The sequence below is a fragment of the Osmerus mordax genome, chromosome 22, assembly GCF_038355195.1.
Source record: "Osmerus mordax isolate fOsmMor3 chromosome 22, fOsmMor3.pri, whole genome shotgun sequence".
NCBI classification, from domain to species: Eukaryota; Metazoa; Chordata; class Actinopteri; order Osmeriformes; family Osmeridae; genus Osmerus; species Osmerus mordax.
This window is the reverse complement of record NC_090071.1, coordinates 10,708,642-10,719,439: the sequence shown is the minus strand read 5'-3', so window position 1 is coordinate 10,719,439 and position 10,798 is coordinate 10,708,642. Positions and strand designations below refer to the sequence as shown.

The following is a 10,798-nucleotide window of genomic DNA, read 5'->3' as shown; positions in this document are numbered from 1 at the left end:
GTTTGATAAGACGGAGGGTGGTAGACACATGACTGTTCTCATAAACACCCCCAGGGCACACACACACACACACTGTTTGGTCTATGTTATATCCTGACTCTTTAGATTGACTTTAGACTCACTTATTAGTGGAGATGAAAGTGATGTGAAGTCATGACAACTACAAACTGGGTGACCTCCAATGTTCGCCGTGTGTGTTCTTAGTTTATCTAACGATGGAATTGTCTGCTTTGTCCTGACTGTAACAACCTCAAACCACCATCCTCACACAAACTGTAAAACGAATACTCTTCCCTTAATCACATCCTCAACCTTGAAACGCTAAACCCCTTGACCCACATCGATAACCTTGAACCCCATCTTTCCCGTTGAACCACATTCTTAACCTTACATCCTGAACCTCGCACCCTATCCTTGAGCTTAAATCCCATCCTTTACATTGAACCACATCTTTAACCTTGAACCACATCCTGTGTTAGACAGCGTCCAGTAGGACAGACTGGGAAGGTCCATCTGTAGGAGTGTGACCAGGCTGAAGTTCCTGTCAGCAGCCTGCTCACACCTGTCATATCAGTGCTCTCAGCTGGATCACACCTCTTCTATCTCTGCTCTGTTTTACTGCTCGTGACAACAGCGATAAAATACCATTGCTGAATATAGACCTACATTGGGACACACACACACCCATACACTATAACATGGACTATAAAGATGACCTCTCCACAGGTTATTTTTATTGAGTGCCGCTGTGGTGTGATTGGCCACACCAGGAGGGGGCGGGGTTATCGCTGCAGAGACACGGTCTGTATCAGAGCCTGACAGAATCTTGGAGAGAGAGAAGTGTGTTCGTGAGAGAGAATAAGAGTGTGTGTTTGGGTACGTGTGTGGGGCTGATAACATTGTGCAGTAGCAAAGCTCCAGAAACAAGAGGTCACCATATATCTCTCTAACTTACTCTCTCAGCTCCCTATTTCTGCCCCCTCCACACACACACACACACACTTGGTCAAAGCAGCACAAGCACACAGGAAGTGTTAGCCCAACTTCCTGAAAGAATGGAGATCTGCCCTAGACTGTGCAACAATGGTCCTCCGGTGGACCTAAGACTGAAGTTTACTCCACCCTGACGGCCTGAGAGTGTGTGTGTGTGTGTGTGTGAGAGAGAGAGAGAGAGAGAGAGTCTGCAGGATGTTTGTGAAGGTAGAACCAACAACATCAGTGTTCCTCACCAACCAAGCTCCCAGACATTCCTTCAGGCCGCCTAAATATTTATGTCCCGAGGGGGACACGTTGGACCAAGGTAAACACACACAGAGACACACACACACATTCTCCTCTCTTTCCAATTTTGTCTTCATCCACCATATTGGTCAGATGTGTTTGTGCCTCCCTGGTCTAGCTGGTTACAGTAGCACTGACTGGACCCATAGCTCCTTGTCCCAAATGGTTGACTTCATTGTCTCGCTCGTGGCTACGTCACCGCTGGGGGACAGGGGCGGAGGGTGAATTCCGCGAACAGCTGTTCTCCTCCAGCTGCTCCTCCGAGACGCACCAAACTGCTGCTTTGTCCTGCTTCAAACTCCATCGCTGCACATTGAATGACTTGCTAAAATGGTACGTTAAATAGGTCGTTAAATGTTACATATTCGTCACTTGTTCGGTTGTTCTTTTAGTTTAATTAAGTTCTCGTTTAGTCCTGTTGATTTTGTATTAACGCAGTCCGTTGTGTTCCGCAGTTGTATCAAGTTGTTCTCCTGATTCTTGGAGCGGCAATCCCCTGGCTGGCGGTGGTAAATATTCTCGATTTTTATGTTTCTTAGTAAAATAGAATATTTACCTGGTGACAAGTGGTTGTAAGGATTAAAAGGGCAAAACTATTTCTCACAGATTAAAGTCAGAGGATTTTTTTTCCGGGTTGACTCCAGCTCTTCAGCATCAGATTCAGCGCATCAGTGTCATTACAGTGGTGTTTGTGTGTTGCTTCAGGTGCGTGTGAGTGTGTTCTCTTTAGAGGCAAAACACCTGGCGTGTAATTACAGGTCGTAAGTGTGAGGTGAGTTGACCGAGATAAGGGTGAAGTTGTGTGTGAGGATGAGCATGTTTGTGTAGCCTAAGCGAGTGGGTGTTTAGCACTCTCAACATCAAAGTACCGGTAGCCTACATATGATAAAAAGATAATAGTGAGAAAAGGAGAGCATGATGAAAAGGGTATTTTTTCTCATTCTCTGCTGTGCACACGCCAATGTTTTTTCTTACACCATCCACTAAGACAGTCTTGCTTGAAAACACATTTAGCAAATGGGTGTGTGTTTGTGTGTTTATATTTTCTTGTTTCAAGAGTTGTTATTCATATCTGCACCGGGAGAAAATAATGACAACGCCAGTACAGTGGAACACTGTGTGTGTGGATATGTGTCAGTGTTTATTACAACAGTAGTAACAACAGTGTGTTGCAATAACTAGTTACAGACTCCAGTCAGGTGAAACTGCTTACAGTGTCCAAGGTTGTTACCTTGAGACAAAAAAACAGGCAGAGATACAAATAGACAGACAGATAGACAGACAAGAAAAAGCAAACAGACGGACAGACAAACAGGCAACAGAAAGACAGACTAACCCATTGACAGACAGACGGACCGAACCGACGGATAGAATAATCTTTGTAAGGCCTTTGTGAGGGCATGCGCGGGGCTATTGTTATGGTAAAGTTCCTGGGTGCGTGCGAGGGCCTCTGAATGAAAAAGTCAAAGGTCAGCTGGCTGCTCAGGGTCCATCTGCCGTGTGTGTGTGTGTGAGCACGGCTGCAGGCCATGTGGAGGTTGTGATGGAGCTCTGAGCCACGCACCCCCACCCCCCCACCCCCCCCCCCACACACACACACACACCCAGGTTAGACTGACCAGCCTGGACCAGCAGGTCTGAAGGACCGGCGAGGATGAGAGAGGTCCTAACCACCTCATTCATCACAGCATCTGCCATGATCTTCTCTCAGACCCATGTTCTGTGTGTGTGTGTGTTTGTAGGAGGGAAAGCCCGCAGCGTGTGCCAATGTGTTTTGTGGAGCGGGGAGAGAGTGCGCCATGACGGAGAGAGGAGAACCTGCTTGCATGTGCATCAACGTGAGTCTCTAACGCACACACACACACATAGACAAACACACGAATGCACACACAAACGACACAAGCGGGTTTTGTGTGTGTGTGTGTGTGTGTGTGCAGTACTGTAAGGCCCACAAGCATCCGGTGTGTGCCAGTAACGGGAAGACTTACCAGAACCACTGTGAGCTGCACCGGGACGCCTGCCTCACCGGGACCAAGCTGCACGTAGAGCAGGATGGACACTGCCAAGGTAGGACAAGGGTGTGTGTGTATGTGTGTACGTGTGTGGGTGTGTGTGAGGGTGATGTTGCAGAAAGACTCACTTGCTGGGTGTGTTTATTGTTTCAGAGATGTCCAACAAACTTGCAGCCAGCCCAAGTAAGTGCAGATGCCTGCCGCCACAGAACCCGCACCATCTAAGCCCTCAACCTTCAATCCACCCAGAACCCCAAACCCCCTAGAACCTCAAATGACTCAGAACCCCTTACTCACCCATACCCCAGACCATAACCAAGAACGCTAACCCTACAGTTACTGTGGCCCAAACCCCACCAAATACCAACATCTGTGGATCTGTGTGTGTGTAGTTGTGTGCTATGTAGCAGACAGGAATGAGCTACGGAGAAGAGTGATTGGCTGGCTTGAAGGGGAGGTGGAGCCCGATGGCTGGTCCTCAATAGGAAGCAACTTCTCTCACATCCTGGAGAAATACTTCAAGGTGGGAGGGACTTCCTGTCGGTGTGATGACAATATCTCATGTTGTAGGATAGGGTTCAGTTATGTGTGTTTGTTGTATGAATGTATGTTTGTTTAACAGACTGCACTGTGTGGCGTTTTGTAAGCGACTCGTATCTTAACCAGGGCTTACCACCCAACACACACGAGCATAAACACAGTTTTAGCGGTGAGCGTAATCATAACATGAGGATGTGTGTGTTTCTCAGGAGTACGATGATGGAGATTCCCAGATGGACTCATCTGAACTCCTTAAGTTCCTCCAACACAACGAGACAGCCATCAACATCACCGCCTACGCCAGCCAGGACAACAATCGCCTGCTCAGGTCTGCTCAGACACACACACACACACACACACACAAGCAAGCACAAACTCACACATGGGAAGAGTGTAAACATGCACACATACATACACTCCAGCTAATGTTGGCTGGGCATTGGGTAATCTTGGCATGTTGATTCTATGTTATAAATATACTATTTTGTGTGCGCATGTGTGTGTAGGAGCCTATGTGTGGATGCTCTCATTGAGTTGTCAGATGAAAATGCTGACTGGAAGCTAAGTTTCGATGAGTTCCTCAACTGCCTGAAGCCTGACTTCAACCCCCCAGAGAGAAGTACATAAACACACACACACACACACCCTGTATCCTAAAACACACAGCGCACACACACACCCTTACACTCCTCCTGTGATGTAGCTGTGATGTGCTATGGAATGTAACTTGCTGTGTGACATCACTTCCCGTGCGACATCACTTCCTGCAGTGTGTGCCCTGGAGGACGAGACATACGAGGATGGGGCAGAGACTCAGATGGAATGTAACCGCTGTGTATGCGCCTGTGGAAACTGGGTCTGCACAGCTCTCACCTGCGACGGTAAGGACACACACACCTCACACACACACACACGCACACACCATGTACGCAAACAAACCCTTCACATGTACAGTCACACAGGTGTGTCACTGTCCCCTGTTTCAGTAACAGAGCGCCCAGAGGTGGTGGAGGCTGAGGGGGCGGAGCAGGAAATGACCGAGGAGGAGTGGACCCGCAGGGTGGCAGAGCTCAACATGCGCCAGGTCTGGATCGGCACACACACACACACACACGTACAGTCTCACACAAGATACACACACACACAAAACACACATATAGCTACACAAAAAAACATAAAGGTGATTCCTCTGCTCCCTTTCCTTTCACCCAGGAGACTGTAGAAAAGATGAAGGTGGGCGTCAATGAGATCTGAGATGAGACCCACTTTATAATTTCAACCAACCAGAATGACTGCAGACTCTCATCCAACCAACCAAAGTGACTGTAGACTCTCATCCAACCAACCAGTGTGACTGCAGACTGTCATCCAACCAATGGCTTTATGATTCTGGTCTATTTCTGTTACGTCAGACATAATACTGTTCTAGATTTACTTTACTGTACCATAGTTAGTGGGACTGAATAAGAGGGTTGAGATGATAAGGATTAGTTTACTGACAATAGTTTATAGTCCCTTCACGTTTCTCAGAAGACTGTGGCAACTACTGAATGGTCTGAACTGTGGTCCAGGGATGATTGTTGATGATGTCATCTTGTTTGTGTATTTGTGTCAAAATAAAGATTACTTATTTACTTATAAACATGCCATGTGAGTTGGATTGATGTACAGTGCACCCGCAAAGTATTCACAGCGCTTCACTTTTGCCACATTTTGTTATATTACAGCTTTATTCCAAAATGGATTCAATATTTTTTTTTCCTCAAAATTCTACACACAGCAACCCATGATAACGTGAAAAAGGATTTTCACGTTATCAAAGGTTTATTTTTAATATAATAGCAAAAATTAAGAACGAAAATATAAAAATGTTGTTCGGCTAAAGAGTTCAATCTTTATTTCATCAGACCAGAGAATTTTGTTTCTCATGGTCTGAGATTCCTTCAGGTGACTTTTGGCAAACTCCAGCCGGGCTGTCATGTGCCTTTTAGGAGTGGCTTCCGTCTGGCCACTCAATCATATAGGCCTGATTGGTGGAGTGCTGCAGAGATGGTTGTCCTTCTGGAAGGTTCTCCTCTCTTCACATAGAAATGCTGGAGCTCTGTCAGAGTGACCATCAGGTTCTTGGTCACCTCCCCGACTTAAGACCCTTCTCCCCGATCACATGTCAATAACCCTAATAAGAAATGTGTGTATTATACAATCATACACAAGCATTTCACTCAAATGATTGTTAGAATCAGAATCAGAATTCGGTTAATTCGCCATGTATGTTATACAAACACAGAATTTACTGTGGCAGGGAGGTGCAAAACACTAAACATATACAGATCTTAAATTAAGTAAAAGTACAAAAGTCTAACTATTTCTAAGAACTAAACAATCTAAGAATACAACAAGGTAGGTATATTAGGTATATTAGGTATGTTTCTTTATCAAGAAGTGCACTGAGTCGTCGGGTTCAAGGAAAGTTCAATGGTTTATTTCTTGCAAGGAAGTCTGTGTCGGTACAGAGTTGTCTAAAAGCTTCACAGTAATAGGCAGTTCTTTTATACATGGTTTGAACAAGTTACAGGATGGAGACAAGACTTTTCGCCACCCCCATGTGGAGGCGGAAGTCTGTCACCTTTGCAACAGTTTGATACCTGCTCCTCATACATGCACTGCAAAAGATCAAACAATCAGCATATTTAATCAGGGCTTAATGTTAAGGCAAACAGGAACATTCCTTGGGTGTTCTGCTTCCGGTCAACCATATTTGGGTGCAGTGGTTTCTCTTCCTGAGCGCAAAGATGTCACACACACACAGCCAGCATCATTCTTTTCATCCTGTATAACAACTTGCTCAAATATTTCCATCAATGATAAATAAATAAATACAATGCAAACAAATGTAACAGTATGTTACTGGAGTTACTTCGCTCATCGGCACGTCTTTTATTTTGAAATCAATACAAAGCCAACAGTACAGGAAATTGGTACTACCAGTTATCTGGTGTTTCCTGTCTGTATGGAGCTCCGCACGGCGTTGGGCCGGGTTGTGGCTGTCTAGCAGAAACAGTGAGAGAAGGGAAGGTGTTCAGAGGGAAAACGGCAATGATTATTTTCCTCACCTGGTTTTTAACCTTTCTACGTAATCGGCTGATGGTAGTCAGGGACAGTCCTTTTAGTGTCTCTGTGTGACAGAATTCGTTTTTGTTGTTCCATCATCAGTAAATATGTCCATCCTAAGCTGAGCTTGCTAGAGCTACTCTAGCTACATGTTTTTGATCTTGGTAGCCTTGTGTGCTTAGGTTCTCTAGCTCGTTGTCATTAATGCTGGTGATGGTTTCAATTTGAGAATATGAAAACTAGTATTCTTATTCACAAAACTAGTTTTTTCAAATGTAGAAAACAGAGCAACGGCATTGCTAAATAACTACTTTAAGCCTAGTTAGGCTAGCTAGCTATACTTGGCCTACATTACCTAAGGGATCTTTGTCATACTGCTGTACTGTAGTGGACGATTTCGGATTTACATATTTCAAAAAACATCTGTTGAGGCCCCTCACACTAGCTAGTATTTAGCTAGCTAGCTACCGTTGGCCACTTAGCTAAGCTACTAGCTAGCTACAAAGTGTTGTTTTGAGGCAAGTATGGCTGAAGCCTGCCGTCCAGAGATGTCTGGTCGACCCAGGACCACCTCCTTCGCGGAGAGCTGCAAGACGGTACAGCAGACCTCGACTGTTGGCAGCGTCAAAGTAGTCAGTAAGTAACGTTACCGAAGCTGGTAATAGTTAGCTAGCACCCGTAGCTCAGTGCATCATGCCTGTTAAGTGTGTTTCCCAGCTTTGTTATTAATATAATAAATGTACTTTCATGTTGCCATTAGTTTGGTAGCTTCCCTAACGGTGTCAGGGTCCGTCTTCCCAGGAGACAAGAATGGCAGCAGGGTGACGACAGTTGTAGCAACCCCCGGCCAAGGTCCCGACCAGTCACAGGAGGTTAGCTACAGCGACACAGAGGTGATCGGGAACGGCTCATTCGGAGTTGTTTACCGGGCCAAACTGTGCGACTCTGGAGAGCAGGTGGCCATCAAGAAGGTCTTGCAGGACAAGAGGTTCAAGGCAAGGGGTGTGTCTGGCGTGTGTTGGGTGTGCCTGGCGTGTGTTGGGTGTGTCTGGCGTGTGTTGGGTGTGTCTGAGGTGTGTTGGGTGTGTCTGGTGTGTAATGGGCATCACATGGTCTGACTCTCCCCTGCCCACTTCTCACCAAAGAACCGGGAGCTCCAGATTATGAGGAAGTTGGACCACTGCAATATTGTCCGTCTGCGCTACTTCTTCTACTCCAGTGGAGACAAGGTCAGTCTGTCTGTCTCTGCCAGCCTATACACCTGTCTGCCTCTCAGCCTATTTTGCTAGCTGTCGGTCTCTGTATCAGTCTCTCTAAAATAACTGTCTGTCTGTCTGTCTGTGTGTGTGTGTTTGTGTGTGTGTGTGTGTGTGTGTGTGTGTGTGTGTGTGTATGCACAGAAGGATGAGGTGTATCTTAACCTGGTTCTGGACTATGTTCCTGAGACGGTATACAGAGAGTCCCGCAAGTACAGCCGAGTTAAGCAGACGCTGCCCACTCTCTACATCAAGGTAGGACCCCTGGCCCCGCCCTCGGGGGACCCCCAGACTCTGGTGCTCTGCAACTCTACGAGCTTGGATTCTGACATGTGTGTGTTTTTAGTTGTACATGTACCAGTTGTTCCGGAGCCTGGCCTATATCCACTCCTATGGGATCTGTCACCGGGACATCAAGCCTCAGAATCTGCTGCTGGACCCTGACAGTGGAGTTCTCAAACTCTGTGACTTCGGCAGGTAGGAGGAGCCAGGGAAAAGGGGCATGGCCCAGGGCATGAGTGGGGCGGGGCCAGATGTTGGGCAGGGTAGGGCTAAAAGTGAGTAGTCGGGCACTTTCTCACGAGAAACAAAGGCACATGCAACACTTCTTTATGTCTTAAGGTGTGTATGTGTGTTCAGTGCTAAGCAGCTTGTTCGTGGAGAGCCAAATGTGTCCTACATCTGCTCCCGCTACTACCGAGCTCCGGAACTCATCTTTGGAGCCACCGACTATACCTCCAGCATAGGTAACCACACACACACACATCGATACAGATAGTTATGCACAGCAACAATATCAAGTTTGACCCATGTTGGTTTTGCGTGTGTGTGACATTCTCTATGTTTCTTTTTACAGATGTATGGTCAGCTGGCTGTGTTCTAGCAGAGTTGTTGCTAGGGCAACCCATATTTCCTGGTGACAGTGGAGTGGATCAGTTGGTGGAAATTATCAAGGTATACACACATGATGTCCTACTGTTCTCTGTGTGTGCATTCAGCAGTACTTGTATTCATTTGTGTCTCAGGTATGTGTTTGAGAGTGTGTTTAGTAAGTCGGACATCTATGTTGTGTGTGTGTGTGTGCATTCAGTAAGTCTAAATAGAATTGTTTACATTGCATCTATTTATTGAAGTCTATAAAGTTTCTATTTTGTAATCTAGAAAGTTATTAGATTGTAGTCCATGTAGTTTCTATATTGTAGTCTACTTTGCAGTCTATATACTGTTTATTGTTTTGTGCAGGTTCTGGGGACCCCCAGCAGAGAGCAGATCAGGGAGATGAACCCCAACTACACAGAGTTCCGCTTCCCTCAGATCACAGCTCATCCCTGGACTAAGGTGACTACCTGCACAGCTGTGTTTCTGGTCTCCAGTGATGCTCCTGGGGGTCACGTGGTGTGTCATGTGACCCACCCCCCACCCAGTGTACAAGCTCTGTCAGAGTGACTCTTGACAAGCTCTTGTGGCTCTGGTGGTCCAACCATGTAGGAGATGCAGGGTTTAAGCTCAGTGATTGGGTGCTCTGGCCTGAACAGCATGTGATCTGAAGATGGTAGTTGCAGCTCATTGGTTAACTGGTGTCTGGAGGTGTGATTGACAGGTGTTAGCCATGTGTTATTGGTCCTCAGGTGTTCCGGCCACGGACGCCGGTGGAAGCAATTGGCCTGTGTTCCCGCCTGCTGGAGTACACGCCCACTTCCCGCCTCACGGCGCTTGAGGCCTGTGGCCACGCCTTCTTTGATGAACTACGAGATCCAAACCTCAAACTCCCTAATGGACGAGACACGCCCCCTCTGTTCAACTTCTCTATGCAGGGTAAACAAATAACATATACACACACATACCCGTTAGGTAGGCAGAATCTTAGGCAGATTCATGTTCTGACTGTGTGTGTGTGTGTGTGTGTGTGTGTGACCAGAGCTGTCCAGTAAGCCCATGCTTGCATCTGTTCTGATCCCCGCCCACGCCCGTTGTCAACCTGGAGACGCGTCTCCTAGCAACAGACACTCAGGTCAGAACTGCCCCTTCTCCCTCCTCCTACCCTCTCCTCACCTACATACCGACGGTCTTTCTCTCTGTCTCATGACGTTTATTCTTGTCTTCCAGATGCAATTCACCCTCAGAACCCCAATGCTGACCCCGCCTCCTCCTTCACCTGACTCCTCCCCCAGCCCCGCCTCCTCTGCATCTGTCTGTCGTTCTCCCAGAGTTCTCATTAAGTATACAAACGTGTATATATATATATATATGTGTGTGTTTGTGTTTATATACATGTATTTGTTGTCATTGCCTGTATTATATGCGTGCATGTGCGCGCACGTGTGTGTGTGGGGGGGCCATGTCTGGGTGTAGGATGGAAACACAGCTGTCTGCAGACCCACCACTACTACAACACTACTTGAATGCCTTTTTGTGACTGAATATTTGTATTTTATTTTGTAAAAAAAAAAAAGAAAAAAAAAAAAGCTTTTATTTCTATTAAAGTAAAGAATGCTCTGGACCTCCTCTCTGTAGATCAGGGTGTTCACTCGGTTACAGTTGTGGTCAATAAACAAGAGTTTAGTCTGAGTAGCTGTCTGTCTGAAATACATGTCTGTC

The 10,798-nt window shown here is 46.5% G+C and overlaps 2 protein-coding genes across 4 annotated transcripts; both read left to right on the top strand.

The window, feature by feature from the left end:
- Positions 1 to 1,568: 1,568 nt before the first annotated feature.
- LOC136966091 (follistatin-related protein 1-like) lies at positions 1,569 to 5,440 on the top strand. Of its 2 annotated transcripts, none has more exons than XM_067260465.1 (11): positions 1,569 to 1,614; positions 1,737 to 1,790; positions 3,024 to 3,119; positions 3,219 to 3,348; positions 3,447 to 3,476; positions 3,686 to 3,816; positions 4,043 to 4,161; positions 4,340 to 4,452; positions 4,604 to 4,714; positions 4,826 to 4,917; positions 5,046 to 5,440. In XM_067260465.1, exons 1-11 carry the CDS (start codon positions 1,612 to 1,614, stop codon positions 5,085 to 5,087), a joined length of 921 nt encoding a protein of 306 aa, XP_067116566.1. In that variant the 5' UTR covers positions 1,569 to 1,611; the 3' UTR covers positions 5,088 to 5,440. The 2 variants fall into 2 exon arrangements, with proteins under 2 accessions (XP_067116566.1, XP_067116565.1); XM_067260464.1 differs by having other exon boundaries at positions 4,820 to 4,917.
- Positions 5,441 to 6,875: 1,435 nt separating this feature from the next.
- On the top strand, positions 6,876 to 10,700 carry LOC136966367 (glycogen synthase kinase-3 beta-like). Of its 2 annotated transcripts, none has more exons than XM_067260867.1 (11): positions 6,876 to 7,580; positions 7,746 to 7,939; positions 8,090 to 8,173; positions 8,345 to 8,455; positions 8,547 to 8,677; positions 8,840 to 8,946; positions 9,057 to 9,154; positions 9,443 to 9,538; positions 9,829 to 10,015; positions 10,119 to 10,211; positions 10,307 to 10,700. In XM_067260867.1, the coding sequence occupies exons 1-11, from the start codon at positions 7,469 to 7,471 to the stop codon at positions 10,357 to 10,359; spliced, it is 1,266 nt and encodes a 421-aa protein (XP_067116968.1). In that variant the 5' UTR covers positions 6,876 to 7,468; the 3' UTR covers positions 10,360 to 10,700. The 2 variants fall into 2 exon arrangements, with proteins under 2 accessions (XP_067116968.1, XP_067116967.1); XM_067260866.1 differs by having other exon boundaries at positions 9,808 to 10,015.
- The last annotated feature ends 98 nt before the right edge of the window (positions 10,701 to 10,798 follow it).

Coding starts and splice junctions, on each gene's coding strand:
- LOC136966367 (XM_067260866.1), top strand. CDS start 7,469: ATGGCTGAAGCCTGCCGTCCAGAGATGTCTGGTCGACCCAGGACCACC. Junction 8,174..8,344: donor TCTACTCCAGTGGAGACAAG/GTCAGTCTGTCT, acceptor GTGTATGCACAG/AAGGATGAGGTGTATCTTAA. Junction 9,539..9,807: donor CAGCTCATCCCTGGACTAAG/GTGACTACCTGC, acceptor GACAGGTGTTAG/CCATGTGTTATTGGTCCTCA.
- LOC136966091 (XM_067260464.1), top strand. Junction 4,453..4,603: donor CTTCAACCCCCCAGAGAGAA/GTACATAAACAC, acceptor CACTTCCTGCAG/TGTGTGCCCTGGAGGACGAG. Junction 4,918..5,045: donor CAGAGCTCAACATGCGCCAG/GTCTGGATCGGC, acceptor CCTTTCACCCAG/GAGACTGTAGAAAAGATGAA.